The 17,955-nt window shown below is 56.3% G+C and overlaps 1 protein-coding gene across 1 annotated transcript in view; it reads left to right on the top strand.

Moving 5' to 3' along the window:
* LOC105468707 (ArfGAP with RhoGAP domain, ankyrin repeat and PH domain 1) overlaps positions 1 to 17,955 on the top strand; it is a 55,558-nt gene that overhangs the window by 23,475 nt on the left and 14,128 nt on the right. Inside the window, 16 exon segments of the mRNA XM_011718959.2 lie at positions 2,552 to 2,718; positions 3,629 to 3,696; positions 4,284 to 4,414; positions 4,516 to 4,659; positions 5,390 to 5,459; positions 5,736 to 5,856; positions 6,322 to 6,524; positions 6,932 to 7,038; positions 9,499 to 9,698; positions 10,995 to 11,080; positions 12,558 to 12,740; positions 13,812 to 13,986; positions 15,108 to 15,133; positions 15,135 to 15,243; positions 17,379 to 17,514; positions 17,823 to 17,925. Of these exon segments, the coding sequence (XP_011717261.2) occupies positions 2,552 to 2,718; positions 3,629 to 3,696; positions 4,284 to 4,414; positions 4,516 to 4,659; positions 5,390 to 5,459; positions 5,736 to 5,856; positions 6,322 to 6,524; positions 6,932 to 7,038; positions 9,499 to 9,698; positions 10,995 to 11,080; positions 12,558 to 12,740; positions 13,812 to 13,986; positions 15,108 to 15,133; positions 15,135 to 15,243; positions 17,379 to 17,514; positions 17,823 to 17,925 (2,029 nt within the window).

Here is a 17,955-nt window from a genome sequence, read left to right as displayed (position 1 = left end):
TGGGGAGCAGCTTGCTGCCAGGACAGAGGCAGGCCTTCTTCTGCCATGGGGTCTTTGAAGCAATCCGAGCCATAGCCCACGCAGCTGTCCAGGAGCCATTCTCTGTGACCCTCCAAGTGACAGCTCAGGAGTGAAGGACTGGGTCTCACAGCGGATAGTGACTCACAGGGAGCCAGCCTGGCTTTGAAAGCTCTTGCCTAAGGGGCCGGTAGTCTTCTAACATCCACACAGGTGTGGCTTCAACTCCCTATGTGGGATGTGCCCAGTTTGCAAGTCACCACACTGAGCGAAGCAAAGCTCCGGTTTCTCTACCAAGTACAGAATCTGCTTATAGTTTCTCTCCATCCGGACACTGTTCCTGTGCAGGCCGTGCTGCCAAAGGCAGTGGTTGCCTGGTAACATGGCTGACACGCCACTGTTTGCAGGTTTCTAGGGGAACAGAGCTAGAAACCTAGTCAAAGGCCAGCTCTTCACACAGAAGAGGAAAGGGATTGATTAACTTTTATCTATACCTGGAGAAGAGACAAGTTTAGTAGAAGGTGATGTGGAAGCAGCCAAGTGTCCTAAGAAGCTCATAAACTTTGGAGTCAGGGTTCATATCTTGGCACAAAGGAGATACTTTGAAAAATGTCATTTAGAATAATTTGTATGAAGGTCTTTTTTTTTTTTTTTGAGACAGAATCTCACTCTGTCCCCCAGGCTGGAGTGCAGTGGCGCCATCTCGGCTCACTGCAAGCTCCATCTCCCGGTTTCACGCCATTCTCCTGCCTCAACCTCCTGAGTAGCTGGGACTACAGGCGCCTGCCACCGTGTCCGGCTAATTTTTTGTATTTTCAGTAGAGACAGGGTTTCACCATGTTAGCCAGGATGGTCTTGATCTCCTGACCTTGTGATCCACCCACCTCGGCCTCCCAAAGTGCTGGGATTACAGGCATGAGCCACTGCACCCAGCCATTGTATGAAGTTCTTAATGGACAGCAGCATAAAGGAGGGTCAAGGAAGACTTTCAGAGAAGGGAAATGTGGTTTTAGAGTTAAAGGATTGCTTTGGGAAGCTGAGGTGGGAGGATTGCTTGATGCCAGGAGTTCAAAACCAGCCTGGGCAACATAACAAGACCCAGTCTCTACAAAAAATTTAAAAATTAGCCAGGCATGGTAGCGCACACCTTGAGACCCACCTACTTGGGAGGCTGAAGTCAGAGGATCACTTGAGTTCGGGAGTTTGAGGCTGCAGTGAGCTGTGATTGTGCCATTGCACTCCAGTCTGCCACAGAGTAAGACCCAGTCTCTTAAAAAAAAAAAGTTAAAAAATGAATGGATGTTCCCAGGCAGAGAACAGGGAGAAGGGTGTTATTGGTGGAGGCAACAGCAGGAGGAAAGGCCTGGCATCATGACCACACCCCAGGCAGACCCTGTCACTTCCTCCCAGCCCCTCCTTGCTTTCATGGTGGCCCCACACCGTCAGCCATTGCCAGGAACACTGGGGCAACAGACAAGGCCAAAAATAACCCAGGGGGAAGTTGCCCGTCCACCCTGATTCTCCTCCTTGGCCCCTGCAGGACAGTGGCAGAGACAGCTGGTGGGGCCAGGCCTCCAGGGCTCAGGCACCTTGTTTCAGCCTATGGTCCCTGCACATCCTGTGTGCTGGCACATGACACATCCTGTCTTGGTTAATCCTTCTAGCACCCTGCCAGGTCAGTGATATAGCCCCCGTTTTACAGAAGAGGAAACTGAGGCTCAGAGGGGCTAGGTGCTCAGCCCAGGACACACAAGAACTTAGAAACTAAGGCCGGATTCAAATTCATGTCCTTGATGCCAAAGCCCTTCAGAAGACAGCCTGCCAGGAGCAATGTGATCTGTACTGAGACAGATGGGAACACTGTGTGGCTGTGAGAGCCCAGGAGGCCCTGAACCTGGCCTTGGAGAATCAGGGGAGGGTTCCTTGGGGAGTGGTAGCAGAGGTGAGGTGCTGGTGTGGGAGATGGGTCTGGTGGGATCAGGTGAGTTTCAGGAGTCTGAGGGCACCAGGAGGTAGTGAATATCCAAATCTGGGCAAGAGCAAGGTGATCTCGAGACAAGAGACCCACAATTCAGGGCCTTAGGAATTGGTTTCTGAGGCTCTAGTCTGTGCCTTGGGCTTTGCAGCTCATTTCAATCCTGTTCCTTCTCTTTGCTGTCAATGCCTTCTTATCCTTAAAAGCTCAGGTCAAGCATCACCTTCTCCATGAAGACTTCCCTGACTCCCCATTCTGATCTTTATCCCTCCTTCAATGTGGAGACCCAGTGGATACATGTGACTAAAAGCTAGAGCATTGGGGATAGGTGACCACCTCATTCAGGTCAAAGAGGGTGCCTGCTTCCTTTAGGCTTCGGGGAACCAGGAACTCATCTTCTGGGAGATGAGTTGAGGAGGGCTGTGTGCAGGAGGGCTCGTGTCTGCATGAGTTTGTGTAGTGCCTGAGTTTTGCTGCAGTTCGGGTGAGCTGGGGGCTCAGTATGTTTCAGTCTTGGCTCTGTTGCTTAGTGATGCCCAACTTTTGTTCTGTTCCCAGCCTGCCCACCAAGGAGGAGGAGTCACTGCTGCCATTGTCATCCCTTCCCCAGCCAGAGCCTGAGGATCCCCTGTCCGCCCTCCCTCAGGGGCCTCCCCAGCCCCCCTCTCCACCTCCCTGCCCCCCGGAGATACCTCCAAAGCCAGTACGCCTGTTCCCGGAGTTCGGTGAGTGCTGCAGTAGGGGATGTGGCTCTGGGTGGATGGCCTGGGATCCCTGGGATCAGGCCTCTGGAGGGTATGCAAGGATCACACTCCTTTCTGTGCAACCCTGCCACCAGCCCATTCTGTGGCCCTGGGCAGGTCACAGCCTCCCTGAGCGCTATTCTCTTCATCCTCACAATGGAGACAGTGCCCACCTGTCTGGCCTCCTGACTGTTAAGTGTGGGGCCATGGCCAGCTTTGCCGGTTACCCATGGTCTGATTTTCCATGGTGTTGGGTGGTTTGCTTTTCCTGGGGTTGGCGACATTTCTTGATTCATGTTGCCTTTGACAGTCCTTACCCCGATCCCCAGGCTCACCACTGGCTCAGACCTCCCTGTGGTGTCCCAGCCTCTCCTCTGCCACCCTTTAGTGCTGTCCTGAGGCCTGAGGGTATAAATCACACTTCCTTTTTTTTTTTTTTTTTTTTTTTTTGAGACGGAGTCTCGCTCTGTCACCCAGGCTGGAGTGCAGTGGCCGGATCTCAGCTCACTGCAAGCTCCGCCTCCCGGGTTTACGCCATTCTCTGGCCTCAGCCTCCCGAGTAGCTGGGACTACAGGCGCCCGCCACCTCGCCCGGCTAGTTTTTTGTATTTCTTAATAGAGACGGGGTTTCACCGTGTTAGCCCAGGATGGTCTCGATCTCCTGACCTCGTGATCCGCCCGTCTCGGCCTCCCAAAGTGCTGGGATTACAGGCTTGAGCCACCGCGCCCGGCCTAAATCACACTTCCTATCCCCTGTGCCTTTTTTTGAAAGCCAGGGAGAAGTGGGGGTGGGGGTCTTGGCATGGGGGAGGCTTTGTGAAGCCCAGTGTGGTGCCCCAGGAGAGGAGACCAGGCCCCTTGCCCTGAGTCCCCCCAACCCCTCTCTCACCAGATGACTCTGACTACGATGAGGTCCCAGAGGAGGGGCCAGGGGCCCCAGCCAGAGTGATGACCAAGAAGGTAGGGCCAGGCATGGGACTGTCTGCCTGTCAGTGTGTTGGGGGGGTACTGATCTGCCTGTCAGATCCTGGGGACCACCATATAGAGAGTGGGCAGCCATTTCTTGGGAGGCTTCCCCTTTCCCCACCTCACTTGCCATACAGGGGTCAGGAGTCACGTGTAGCCATAGTGCCTTGGGCCAGGGGTCGGGGCCCAGGCCCTGGCTGCATGTGTGTGGGCATGTGGCCTCCCCCACCCTCTGTGTTAGGAGCTCGTGTCTTATCCCAGAGTGTCTGTCTGTCTTTCACTTCTTGCGTTCCCGTGTCTGTCTGTCTTGCCTCCCTAGCCTACAGTCCTTTTCTCTGTCCCTTTATCTTTCTGTTTTTGTCTGTGTCCTAGGTCGGTGTCTGCCACTGGCTCTCCTGTCCCTGTGATCTGGGTCCCTGTGTGGTCTCTGCTGGCAGGGGGAGGGGAGTGTGAGGAAACAGAACTAAAAGTGCTGGGCTGTGCGAGTCGGGGCTGTGTGGACACAGGGGGTGTGGCAGCCCCGGGTGGGTGTGATCTGTGGTTTGAAGGAAAGGATGACGCTGAGTGGGTCTCGGGGGCAGGAGGAGCCCCCACTGAGCCGAGTCCCACGGGCCGTGCGTGTGGCCAGTCTGCTGAGCGAGGGAGAGGAACTGTCTGGGGATGACCAAGAGGATGAGGATGAGGATGACCACGCCTATGAGGGCGTCCCCAAGTGAGTGTCCAGCCACCCTCCTTCCTACTGCTCAGCCCAACCCCAGCCCGCCCCCTCTTCGCCTCCTCAGCCCAGCCCCCCATCCCCTCATCTCTCGCTAGTGGCGGATGGCACACCAGCAGCCTGAGCTTGTCCTTGCCCAGCACAATTGCTGCGCCACACCCCATGGACGGGCCGCCTGGGGGCTCCACCCCCGTCACACCAGTCATCAAGGCTGGCTGGCTGGACAAGAACCCACCGCAGGGGTGAGTGAGGCCTCTTGGGTCCTGCCGTGCTCTGCATGGGGGAGCGGGGGGCAGTGTCCAGGACCCCAGGACGCTGGTATCATAGATCTGAAAGCCAGAAGGGCCTGAGATGATTTGCACAGGTCTCCCTCCAGGCAGACTGCGACCACCGATGATGCCCTCCAGACCCATTTTATTGCCCTGAAAATTGGGAGATCGCTGGGCATGGTGGCTCACACCTGTAATCTCAGCACTTGAGATGCTGAGGTGGGAGGTTTGCTTGAGGCCAGGAGTTTGAGACCACTCTGGGCAACATAGCGAGACCTTGTCTTTACAAATACATTTTAAAATTAGCCAGGTGCAGTGGCTCATGCCTGTAGTTCTAGCTACCTTGAGAGACTGAGGTGGAAGAAGCACTTGAGCCCAGGCATCTGAGGCTGTAGTGAGCTAGGCCTGTACTACTGCCTTCCAGCCTGTGTGGCAGAGTGAGACCCTGTCTCAAAATAGATAAATAAATAAAATAAAATAAAATAAAATAAAATAAAATAAAATAAAAGAGATGTGCTACTTTGAGTCTGACTTCAGTCACTTTTGCTGTAAAATCCATCTTCTTGCCAATGGCCATTTGGGATCCTTCCTCCCTAGAACCTGGCTGATCCTCACTCTGAGTGTGGCTTCTGAGGGCTGGAGTAGTCCTGGAACGTGTCCTCCCACCCCCAGTCATTTGCCTGTTGTCCCTCTCCCTCTCCAGATCTTACATTTATCAGAAACGATGGGTGAGACTGGATGCTGATCACCTGCGATACTTTGACAGTAACAAGGTGAGGCCTGCCTCAGTCCTGACGCGACCCTGCTGTAGCCTAGGCTGGCCCCAACACTGGAACGAGGTGGCGTCCCTCCCCAGGGGAGTCCTCGCCAGAGCTCTAACTCTGACCCCTTAACCCATGTCCTCCTGGCCCTCTGCTGCAGTCAGGGTCAGCACAGGGTCTTGTCTCTGACCAGCTGCAGGAGACAGGGCTGCAGCCTTCATTTCGGCTGAGGCTGGGGGAGTCAGTGAGGTGCTGGGTCCCATAATACAGCTCCTGTCTCTCCCCCAGGACGCTTACTCTAAGCGCTTTATCTCTGTGGCCTGCATCTCCCGCGTGGCTGCCATCGGGGACCAGAAGTTTGAAGTGATTACAAACAACCGGACCTTTGCCTTCCGGGCAGAGAGTGATGGTGGGGAGTGTGGAGTGTTGTGTGTGTGTGTGTGTGTGTGTGTGTGTGTGTGTGTGTAAGTGGGTAGAGAAGACTGGAAGTTTGGGCAGAGGAGGGGGAGGAGAAGCATGGCGCATCTGTCCTCTCACATCACATCCAGGGAGGCGTGGTCCCTTTGTGAGGTGGGTGGAGGAAGGGGGCACCCTCTGTGACCAGCTCTGTGCTTGGCATGGTCACTGACTCTTCAGAACCACACAATCAGCGGGAGCAGGCTTGGAGGGGTGAGGTCACTTACCCAGCATCAGTGGCAAAGCTGGGATTGAGCCTGAGCTCGTTCAAGTCAGAGAAGTCGAGCAAAATGATAGGGGGGCAATCTGGGTGGGCTTTCTAGAGGAGATGTTGCCTGAGGAGCCTAGAGCCAGGAGACCCCTGAGGGGCTCCCTGCCAGGCCGACCTTGGGCTTACTCCTCCACCCTTCTCCTGTAGTGGAGCGGAAGGAGTGGATGCAGGCCCTGCAGCAGGCCATGGCTGAGCAGCGTGCCCGGGCCCGGCTCTCTAGTGCTTATCTGCTGGGAGTTCCAGGCTCAGAGCAACCTGACCGCGCTGGCAGCCTGGAGCTTCGTGGCTTCAAGAATAAGCTGTATGTGGCCGTGGTCGGGGACAAAGTGCAGCTCTACAAGAATCTAGAGGTGCTAAGGGGTCACAGAACCTCTCCTCTGCCCATGCCCGCCTACCCTGCCCCAGGCTCACCTAGGACCTTAGCTCTGCCTTTTCTCTTCCCTCTTTTCCTGCACTGAGCCCAGCCCTTTGCCTGGATGTGTCCTCGCTTTCCCCAGTTCTGACCACTTCCCCCAAGCTCTGAGCATCACCCTCCAGTCCCTGCCCTGGCCCCTGCGCCCCCGCACCTCTGCTCATTGCTGTGTGGGCCCTGAACCTGCAGCCCCTTGCCCCGCCCAGCTTCCCGTGTCCCCCGCTGTCTCCCTCCTGGGCACCCCCCCAGTCCCTGAGTTGCACTACCTTCCCTTCCTCTCCCCGTCCCAAGCCTCATGCCCTGCCCCTAAAGCCTTGCCCTCATCCCGTCCCACCCGCCCTCCAGGAGTACCACCTGGGCATTGGCATCACCTTCATCGACATGAGCGTGGGCAACGTGAAGGAAGTGGACCGGCGCAGCTTCGACCTCACTACGCCCTACCGCATCTTCAGGTGACCCTCCATCCTCTTGGCTCACCGGCATCCTCACTCCTTCCTAATGTTTTCCTTTTGCTCAACGTGGGAGGCTGCCCCTTTCTGTGGGATTGGTTCCCTCACCTGCTCCGCCCTGCCCCACCTGTGGAGCCCCTCTCCCGTCACTTGCTAACTCACTCTGATCTCCCTTCCTCCTAAGAGGTCTCACTCTCCCCTGTGCCGCTTGGCCACTGCTGTCCTCCCCTGCCCGCCATGCTGCTCAGGGGTTGCCCATGCTGGCCTCCTGCACCCACTGCCCCTACGCCTGCACCACCCCTGGAGAGTGCTCTTGTCTCTCATGAGGCTGCTCCTCAGGCATTGTCTCTGGGCCACCAAGGCTCTGCCGTCTTGGTTTCCTCTAACATTAGCTGTCCCTTGGTGTCTTTCTCTGTCCTCTGCCCTCTCCCTGGGCAGCCTTGCCCACTCCCAGGCATTCAGCCGCTACCTCTGATGTACTGAACTATGCCCGGGTTTGAATCCTGGGTCCATCACTGACTAGCTGTGTGACCTGGGAAATCACTTGGCCTCTGTGTGCCTCAGTTTCCTGGGGAAGTGTTTGTAATACTGGTAGTAACTGGTCAATAAACACTAGCATCACCCCCAACCCTCCCACTTCTCTGCTCTTAGCCCAGGTGTCTATCTCCAGTGGGATCTTTCTGCTGAGCTCTGTCCTGCATGTCTGACGGCTGTAGTCACCTCCCGCTTTCAGCTCCCTGTTCTTCCCAGGGGCCTGTCTCTCCAACCAAGAGGGAAGGACTCATGCTTTTCCTTTTTTTTTCTTTTTGAGACAGAGTTTTGCTCTGTTTCCCAGGCTGGAGTGCAGTGGCACAATCTCGGCTCACTGCCACCTCTGCCTCCAGGTTCAAGTGATTCTCCTGCTTCGGCCTCCCCAAGTAGCCGCGATTAAAGGTGCACATCACCACGCTAATTTTTGTATTTTTAGTAGAGATCGGGTTTTGCCATGTTGGTCAAGCTGGTCTGGAACTCCTGACCTCAGGTGATCCACCCACCTCGGGCTCCCAAAGCGCTGGGATTACAGGGGTGAGCCACTGCACCTGGCCTGTGCCTTTCCTTTTTATCCCATCTGGTCCCATCCCTCTGCTGTCACCCTTCTGGCCCGGGCCTGGTGGACCCTTGGCCCCAGCACCTGCCTCCTCACTCTTAGGCCACCCGTGCCTGTCAGCCTCTTTACTCCAACTGCTTTGACTGCTGGGGGGCCTTATTTTTGAGAGATAAGTTTTTATTTGCTCATTTCTTGCATTTGAAGTTCTCTTTGATGACATCCTTGGCCTGAGATTCTTTGCCATAGACCTTAACTACCACACAGCTACAGCCCCCCCTGACGGGCGTTCTCTGATTGTCAGTCTGAGAGGCCTGCCCATTCCCGGGTTTCTTGTTGTCATCAACCCTAAAGAGGTAGACTTGGTGTTCTACACAAAGGGCCTCCTCCAGCTCGCATGCGTGACTCATTGCATTTGGGCGCAAGCACAGGAAGGTGAGCTTGGCGTCTTGGCTCCACCTTTGGCAGCTTTGCAAATTGCACGTGCTAGGTTGTGGAGGAGGAGGTCTCCAGGACCTCCATAAGATGGCATTAACGGCCGTCACACCTCCAGCAGCGATGCCTTCCTTGGTTGTGGCAATGGGTTATGGGTGGAGTAGACTCATGGTCACATGTGTGACTCGGTGGTGGCAGGGATAGAGCCAGAAGGGTCTTTTTAAAACTAAATTTTTTCAGGGACAGTCATCATTTATTGTTCAACCAGGGCCTCCCACCCTGAAGAGCAGGGCATGCTATGGCAGCCACAGGTGTCTGGGTATGCTGGGCCAATGGAGTGCTTTGTGGGGTGGGGCCATGGAGCATGTCACAGTTGGGGCTGGGATAGGAATGAGGATGGGGATGGTGGAGGAGTCTTTTAAAGACATCTCTGTACCTTCCCCTCCTTTCCACTTACACCCTCTGTGGATTCTCCATCGTCCTCAGGGTGCACTTTGACTTCCTCTGCCTGATGCAGGCCTGTCCTGTTCGTCTTCCAGCCTCTTCTCTGCCAGTCTGCCCTCCTGTCTCCTGGAATGCCCCCTGTGCCATCCTGCCCCTTTGCACACGGTGTTCCCTCTGTCTAGACTGCCCTTTCACCTCTTCACCTGGCTCAGCCCTTCTGATCCGTCAAACCTTAGCTCAGGCATCATTTTCTTCCCAGCAGCCTTCATTCCGCAGGCTGGGCAGAGCCCCCCACTGGGCTTCCCTGCCCCCATACGCTGTTGGGTTCCTGGTGTCCTTGCCTTTGTCCACACCTACTTTCCCTACCAGAATGGGATGCCTCACTCTTTTGCCTAAGCGCTCCCAACACCTTGTCCCCCACTTCATTCTGTGCCTCTTCGTGCTGCTCCCAAATCCCTCTGAGTCTATCCCCACCAACCTCCCCACCCCTGTGTCCCCAGCTTCTCTGCTGACTCAGAGCTAGAGAAGGAGCAGTGGCTGGAGGCCATGCAGGGAGCTGTCGCCGAGGCCCTGTCTACCTCAGAGGTGGCCGAGCGCGTCTGGGCTGCAGCCCCCAACAGGTTCTGTGCTGACTGCGGGGCTCCCCAGCCTGACTGGGCCTCCATCAACCTCTGTGTCGTCATCTGCAAGCGCTGTGCAGGTGTGTGTGCTGGGGTTGGGGCACCAGGCAGAGGTGTGGCGGGGTTGGCCATTTGGGATGCCAGGTGTCCTATCTGGAGGAGGGCCTGGAGTGGAGACAGCAGTCAGAGAGCTGCTATTGATGAGGCTTCTCCTGCACACCAGGCCTTTCCCCTGTGATTAGCCTTGAGTCCTTACATTGCCAGGCGGGGGTTCAACTTCTCCCATCACAGGTGGGGACTCGGAGGCACAGGGAGAGGAAGTGGCTTATTCAGGGTCACCTGGCAAGTAAGTGAGCCCAGATTTGAGCCCAGGCTTGTTGGGGTCCGGTGTTCCTCTCATTACAGAAGAATAGGGGAGGCCAGGCAAGAGGAATTGGCAGGAACCCGGCAGGGCTTTGCATGCAGAGGGAGGAGCTGGTGTTTTGTCTGGAGGGCAACGGGAGGCAGGGACGTGGTCAGATTTGTGGGTCAGACTCTGGTTGGTGCGTGGAAACTGAGTTAGAGGGGCAAGTCTAGAGACCAGTGAGGAGACTGCCATAGGATCCAGGAGAGGGAGGAGGAGGAAGCCTGGCCTGGGGAAGCTGTGAGCATTTGAGGGCTATTGAGGATCTATGGTGGAAAACTCTCAATGACTGGATGAGGAAGATGAAATGCAAGATGGTCGAGCCCAGGGTTCATTCATCTGCTCAATCAAGGCCACTCAGTCTGGCCACTGTGTGCCAGATGCTGGGGATTCTGTCCTCCTGGGAGCTGACATAGCTCAGGCGGTGGCTGTGGGCTGCTGGAGGTGGGGATCCAGGTGGAGGAGCAAGTCTTGGGAAGTGTGCTGGGGAGGCCCTCTGTGAGGAGGTGACATGCCCGCTGAGATCTGAATGGCAAGAAGGAGTGGCCATGAGGACATGGGCGATGACAGTCTGGGTAGAAAGATGATGGAGGGGAAGCAGGAAAGGAGTTGTGATCTAATTCTGGGAGCCACTGGAGGGTGAAAGCAGGGATTAGAAGTCAGGGATTTGCATTTTAAAGAGATCACCTCTGGCAGGGCTGTGTTAAGAGTGGCCTGCAAGAGGCCAAGCATGGTTCCAGGGAGCCAGTTGCAGGGGGCTGGTACAGGAGCCCAGGCGAGGATTACAGGGCTCAGTCCTGCCCTGTGGGGAGCAAGAGAGCATGGCTGGATTCCAGAGCTGCCAGCAGGCCTACCCCCTGGCGCCTGCCTGTGGCCTGTCATCCCTGCCTGTCCCAGTGGACACTGGGGGTGGGTAAGTGATTCCGTGAAGGGGAGGGCACAGGTGATGCTGGGTCTGGCCCTGTGTCTACAGGGGAGCACCGTGGCCTGGGCGCTGGCGTCTCCAAGGTGCGGAGCCTGAAGATGGACAGGAAGGTGTGGACAGAAACACTTATCGAGGTGGGGATGCCCCTGCTTGCCACTGATACTTGGACTCTGCCCCATTCAACAGCTGTCTGGGTCTCCCAGCCCCCTCCCTATCTCAGTGGCCACAGCACCTTGGAGCTAGAAGAGATCCTTAATGATAATCTAGTGGGTGGGAATTTCGGAAAAGCAATTTTTGGCAAAGTCAGCAAACTGGCCAGTGAGCTAAGAATGTTTTTATAGTTTTAAAGCGTTATATTAAAAAAAAAAAAAAAAAAAGGAAGAAAATGCAGCAGAGACTGTATGTGTTCTGTAAAACCTAAAATATTTACTGTTTGGCCCTTTAGAGAAAGAATTTGCTAACTCCTATTCTTATTTCACTTTCATCCATTGAATAGATGTGTAAACTGAGGTCCTGGGCAGGGCTGTAATCTGTCTGAGATTACCCTGTAAATGCACATTGACCACCACCCCTGCCTCTTTCCATCTCACTTCTGGCTGACCCAGGGCCTTCTCCCCTACCTTGCATACCCTCTCAGAGGCCCTCAGCCTTCATTTCATCTGAACTCACGTGCACCAGTGGGTATATGTATGTATGCTGCGTGTGCACACACGTGTACATTTATGCCTCTGTACTGGAAACTCCCAGGTACCCATATGTGGTAGATACAGGGGAGAACCTGCAATGGGAGGCTAGGCCCAGGCTGCAGACTCCAGAGCACTTGGAGTGTCACATCCCTTTCTCACCTCCCCACAGTGTGTTTGGCACATAAGTGCTAAGGACTTTGCATATGTTAATTAACTGACTTTCAGAACAAGCCAGGAGTTAGGATTAGAATAACCAGTTTACAGCCTTGAAGCCTGGGGAGAGAAAATAACTTGCTGGAAGACACAGAGTGAATCTGTAGTGGCAGGCATTGTTATGCTTTGTTCTATGCTGTGACCCCAGCACCCCATACAGGACCTGACAAAGAGGCAAGGTGGGGGGGCCTAGGAAATGGCTGTGGAAGGAGGAGCCGGATGAAGGAAGGAACTGATTCCCGAATGCTGGATCCCTGCACTCACCCAGAATCCACCCCTATCCCTCTTGCCTAGAGAGGAATGTCAGGGACAGGAGAGGTTTCCAAAATCCCTGCCTACCCCATTGGCTGACAGGTTAGGCACCCACCCCCGGCTATCATAGTCTCAGGAATGCAGAGCTCTAGATGTGGAACTGGGTGGGGCAGCAGCAAGGCCCCTGGGACCAGGCGCAGGGCCTGAGGCGTCCACCTGTCAGGCTGCTGACCCCCTGTCCTGTCACTGAGCCTGAGACCTAGACTCAGAGCCCAGCTCTGGTGGCAGGAGCATCCCCAGCCGCCAGCAGGCCAGGCTGTCCTCACCTTCCCCATTGGGAAAGTGGGCAGATGGCCTGGCTCTCCCAGCCCCTTACCTAACAACCTCAGAAACCAAGTTTCTGCCCGGCACGGCCCCTGGCTGTCAGCTGGCCCGTCTGACCTCCTACAACCCCCTGCAGCTCTTCTTACAGCTGGGGAATGGCGCTGGGAACCGCTTCTGGGCAGCCAACGTGCCCCCCAGTGAGGCCCTGCAGCCCAGCAGCAGCCCCAGCACCCGGCGGTGCCACCTGGAGGCCAAGTACCGTGAGGGCAAGTACCGCCGCTACCACCCACTCTTTGGCAACCAGGAGGAGCTGGACAAGGTCAGGATACTGCAGCTCTGGGGCCCCTTGGGACCACCCTTGTCTTTCTGCTGCCCTGTTCCTTACACTGTCTTAACCCATCTCGTCTACCAGCTCAGGGAGATGCCTTGGCGTATGGGGAAACTGATGTTTGGAGGGCAGAAGGGCCCTGCCTAAGCCATATGAAAAGTTCTGGCCGTGCAGGGAGGAGCCAGGCCTGACCCTTGGGCCAAGGCCACGTCCCCAGCATCTGTCTGTCTCTCTCCCGATTCCTCAGTCTCCTGCACCCCGTCCTGTTGCTTCTGAATCCTGCCAAAAGGAGTGAACTTGATGGGGATGCTATTTCCTGTCAGGCTCATGAAAAACAGCTGGGCTGCTCCAACCCACCCCCATCCACACCCAACTCAAGATGAGGCCCCGTATGGGCCCCAGGCCCTGACAGGGTGGGAGCCAAGTCTCAGGCCCTGATCTGGCTCCGCCTGAGCGGGAGGTGGCCAGCTCTGAGGCAGGGGTATGCCATTTGTGACCTCTGGTTGGCCTTCAGCCCCTCCCCCAAACTGCCCCTCCCAGGCAGACTCAGTCCAGCTAGAAGCCTGCTGGGAGTCAGGCCTCCACCTCCCAGGGACCCAGGCGTCCTGCTCCCAGCCCAACCCAGTCTAGCCTGCAAGCCAGGAGGGCGGCAACTCCCATTGGTTGGGAGTGCTGGGCAGGCAGTGAGGAATTCAAATGTGGGAGGAATTAGCTACAAAGCACCCCCCCCCCACCGCTCTTCCACAAGGCAGAAGGAGCTTGAGATCCTCTGGAGGCTCTGTGGCTGACTGGGCAGCTGTGTCCAGGCCGCCAGCAGGGGTGAGGCCCCGGGCAGCTGGGATCCCCTGGCCTCCGCTAGGCAGCCCCTGCTCGCCCCTCCTCCCCTTGGCGTCTCTCTTCCCTCTCCTTCCTTCCTTCCTTCCTGTTCTCTCTTTCAGTCTGAGGATGGACCGCTCCAGGCCTGGGTGACTCCTTCCTCTTCTTTCCTCTCCTCCCCCATACCCTCTTTCCCTGTGGGTCCCCCACTCCTGCTTGGGCTGACCCTCCCTTGCCTCTTCCTAGGCCCTGTGTGCTGCAGTCACCACCACAGACCTGGCTGAGACTCAGGCGCTCCTGGGCTGTGGGGCCGGGATCAGCTGCTTCTCGGGGGACCCCGAGGCCCCCACGCCCCTGGCTCTTGCAGAGCAGGCGGGGCAGACACTGCAGATGGAATTCCTTCGGAACAATCGGACCACAGGTGAGCGTGGGGTGGGGGTCCACCAGGCTGTGCAGTGCCCAGTGGGGTTTGATTTACGTGCTGCTCTCAGGCCGTGATCGCAGCTCCTCAAGGGCCCTTGGTAAATTGTGTGTGAGCTGGGGTGTGCTTGGGTTTGCACGTCAGTGTGTATTTGTGCTGCGTATGCATGTTCCTCTGTGTCTCTGTCTCTGTGACTCTGTTGATGACTTCCCTGACTCGCAGTGTGGGTCCCTCAGGATGGCTGGCAGCTGTGCTGGTGTTTGTGCACCTCTGAACCCCTGGGTCTGTGTTTGTGGGGATGTTGAGAGCTTTGGAGTGAATGTGTGTGCAGAGTGTGTTTGTGTTGCTGCGTGAGGGATGCTGTGTTACATTTCTCCATGTGTGGGTCACCCACCATGGCAGCCCTGTCTACTGCCCTGCTTGGGTGGAGCTCAGTCCTGAACCTGGTTTGGGTACCATTGGCTCCCCCTTGGGGTGGATGAGGAGGGGTCAGTGCGCTGAGCAGTGCAGCTCGTGGCCCAGGCCTCGCCTCTGGGGCCACATCCTAGGACTGAGGGTGGAGCTCAAGGCTGGGGCTCCGGGCTCAGGGCCATGGGTGGGCGGGGCACACTGGGCTGGAGAGAGCCCAGGTGTCCAGGGAGACACAGGAGACCACCCAACTGGCTTGGGCTTGGGGGCAGAACCGCCCCTCCCCCCCGCCATTGCTGACCATGGGGAGCAAAGCTGTAGTCAGGCTGCCACCTTGAGCTTCCTGCCATCTGGGAAAATCCTCTTTCCAGGGATTATTATTGAGTTTGCCCAATGCCCCCCTGATGCCAGTGTGCCTGGCCTGTGCTTACAACCTGGAGAGTGGGGTGGGCCAGGAGTCAGGGAAGCTTCCTGGAAGGGGGCAGTGCTGGAACTGGGCCTTGGGAATGGAGTGAATTTCCACAAGTGCGGAGAGGTGGAGAAACAGCCTTGGCAAGACCCTGCAGATAGGAGGGGGAGCTTGAGGCTGCCAGTTAGGGAGCTGGGGCTGACGATTCGAAAGTGAGCCTGGATGCCCAGGCCAGGTGGGAGTGAGGTGGGGACACCCTCTTGGGTGGCCAGCATGACCTGCCATCCTTTCCCCACCTCCAAAGAGGTGCCTCGGCTGGACTCGATGAAGGCCCCTGGAAAAGCACTACTCAGTTATCCTGCCGACCGTGAGCCACAGTGGCTTCCTCTACAAGACCGCCTCTGCCGGCAAGCTGCTGCAGGACCGCCGGGCCCGGGAAGGTGGGTGCCACCCCAGACCCTGCCCTGGCCCATGGCATCTGGGCATGGCTGCAGGGCTAGGAAGCTAGGGCTGGCCAGACTGGTGGACCCATGAGGCAGCCAAGTGGACTCCGGCAGAGTCACCCTAGAGGGCTTCCTGGATATAGTTTGGGGTACGCAGAAGGTGCTTCCTAAATGATCCTGGTGGGAGTGGGGGTAGGGTTATGGCGCTGCAGAGCAGGTCACTGCCAGAGTTTCTTTGGACTAAATGAGCCTTTATTGAGCCCCTACTGGGTATGGGCTCTGCTGAGCATCTGGTAGTTAGAGCCTGTGGCTGGTAGGGAGTTTGAGGACTGAACGGAAAGCCCTGTCCCTCTCTGATCTCAGCCTTCCATTCACTCCCCAAATCAGAAGAAAATCCATAAGAGCCCGCACAGTTGGCCACCACCCCCATTACCTCTCTGAACCACCCCCCTAATCACTCTGCTGGTCTCCTCACTGTTTCTTAGACATGTTGTCACCTACCAGGATCTTTGCCCGTGCTGTTCCCTCTGCCTGAAATGTTTTCCCCCAGGTATCTGCATGGCCAATCCCTCACTTTCCTCAGGTCTCTGTTTCAGTATCACTCCTGCAGAGATGTCATCTCTGACTACCTTATGCAAAATAGCACCCCCCATCTCTCCCTTTACTCTGCATTTCCTTTTCTTTTTTGAGATAGAGTTTCGCTCTTGTTGTCCAGGCTGGAGTGCAATGGCTCAATGTCGGCTCACCGCAACCTCTGTCTCCCGGGTTCAAGCGATTCTCCTGCCTCAGCCTCCCAAGTAGCTGGGATTACAGGCATGCGCCATCATGCCTGGCTAATTTAGTTAGTAGAGATGGGATTTCATCATGTTGGTCAGGCTGGTCTCAAACTCCCGACCTCAGGTGATCTGCCCGCCTCGGCCTCCCAAAGTGCTGGGATTACAGGCATGAGTCACCGCGCCCGGCTACCCTGCATTTTCTTCACGTCACTTACCTGGTACTCATTTGTCCATTAATGTACTTATCTATAGATTCTCTGTACCCCACTGGGACATAAACTCCTTTTGGCCACCACTGCCTGTAGCCCTCAGACCCTAGAACAGTGGCTAGCACACAGTGGGCACTTGGCAAATATCTGCAGAATGAAGGATGACTCAGGCAGAGCTGGTGCTCCTGGAGGGAGCCCATCCACAGGGTCAGACCTGAGGAAACATTGACCTCAGAGAGCAAATGTCAGGCCCTCACAGACAGGATGAGAGGCAGAGTCTGCTGTGGGAACATTGTGAGGTCATTGCTGACAACATCCCTCAGCACCTCCTGCGTGCTCTCCTATAGGGATGAAGCCCTTCGACTCCCAAGAGATTTCTTTGGAACTCCATGCTGTTCACAACCTCATTGCCCCAGGTCTGCCTCCCTCTGCCTGATAATGTCATTTATGTAACAACTGCCTGAGTCATCCTTTTTGCCCTGGATGCCAGGAAGCTCTGAGCCACTGTAAAGCTCAGTGCTGTGAACTGTATAAGCCTGCATGGCCATGACAACCTATCCTTTCCATTACCTTTCCTGGTCAGATTCTCCTTTCTATTTCTTTTGTGGGACCTTGTCAGTCTCTCAAAGCCATTATAGCAGGAGGCAGAGTAGAGAGTGATGGGTGCTTCTAGAAAAGGAGATTGGGGCATAGAAGTTTTCCTGTGACATTCAGGTGGTGGGTGGAGGGGACAGGGTTTGCAAAAGCTGGGAGTGCTGGGTGGGGATATGTGTGTCCAGGAGTGACAGAGAGGCAGCTGGAGAGACATGGCAGGGGTAGACCTGGCAGGGCCTTGAATGGCAGGCTGAGGGGTGCAGAGTCTGTCCTGAAAACCATGGAATGGTTTTGGTTAGAGGAAGGATGTGGTCTGATTTTAGCTAGATCACTCTGGGATTTTGGAAGGGGCTGCCTTAGAGGCCTCGGGGAGAGGATGACTTGTGGGCTGGCTGGCATGGTGGAGATGCAGAGAGGTGGATGGATTTGGGAGAAACTTGAGAGAATGAAGAGCACATGGGTCAGATGGGAGTGGGAGCCTTGGGAGGATGCAGAGGTGGTTTTCAGGTGGTGGGGGGCTCCCTGATGGCTCCCCTGCCCAAATTCTCCCCAGAGTTCAGCCGGCGCTGGTGTGTCCTTAGTGACGGGGTCCTGAGCTACTATGAGAATGAGCGGGCAGTGACCCCCAACGGAGAGATTCGGGCCAGCGAGATTGTGTGCCTGGCAGTGCCCCTTCCCGATACCCATGGGTGAGCACCCCTGGGCAAATCAGACTGTGGTTGCTATAAGGTACAGTCCCCCACTGGGGAGACAGGGAAATAGGCCCAGAGAAGGGGAGGACCTCCCCAGGGTCACACAGCAAACGGAGGCTGCATAAGGGCCGACCCCGGTCTTTTGAGGCCTCAGCCCAAGACTTTTCCACCACCTCTTAGGGGACCGAGTAAGGACAAGCGCCAAGGCAGTGTGGAGGGGGCAGAGGATGGCGGTTGATGGTGCAGGTTGGGGGTGGGCCAGTGCTGGATGAGGTGGGCCTGAGTCCTGGCCTGTGTATTTGCAGCTTTGAGCACACCTTTGAGGTGTACACAGAGGGAGAACGGCTGTACCTGTTTGGGCTGGAGAGCATGGAGCAGGCTCATGAGTGGGTCAAGTGTATTGCTAAGGTGGGCCTGGGGTAGCAGGGCGGGTGTAAG

Source organism: Macaca nemestrina, chromosome 12 (assembly GCF_043159975.1).
Source record: "Macaca nemestrina isolate mMacNem1 chromosome 12, mMacNem.hap1, whole genome shotgun sequence".
Lineage (NCBI taxonomy): Eukaryota > Metazoa > Chordata > Mammalia > Primates > Cercopithecidae > Macaca > Macaca nemestrina.
This window is presented reverse-complemented; position numbering and strand designations above follow the sequence as displayed.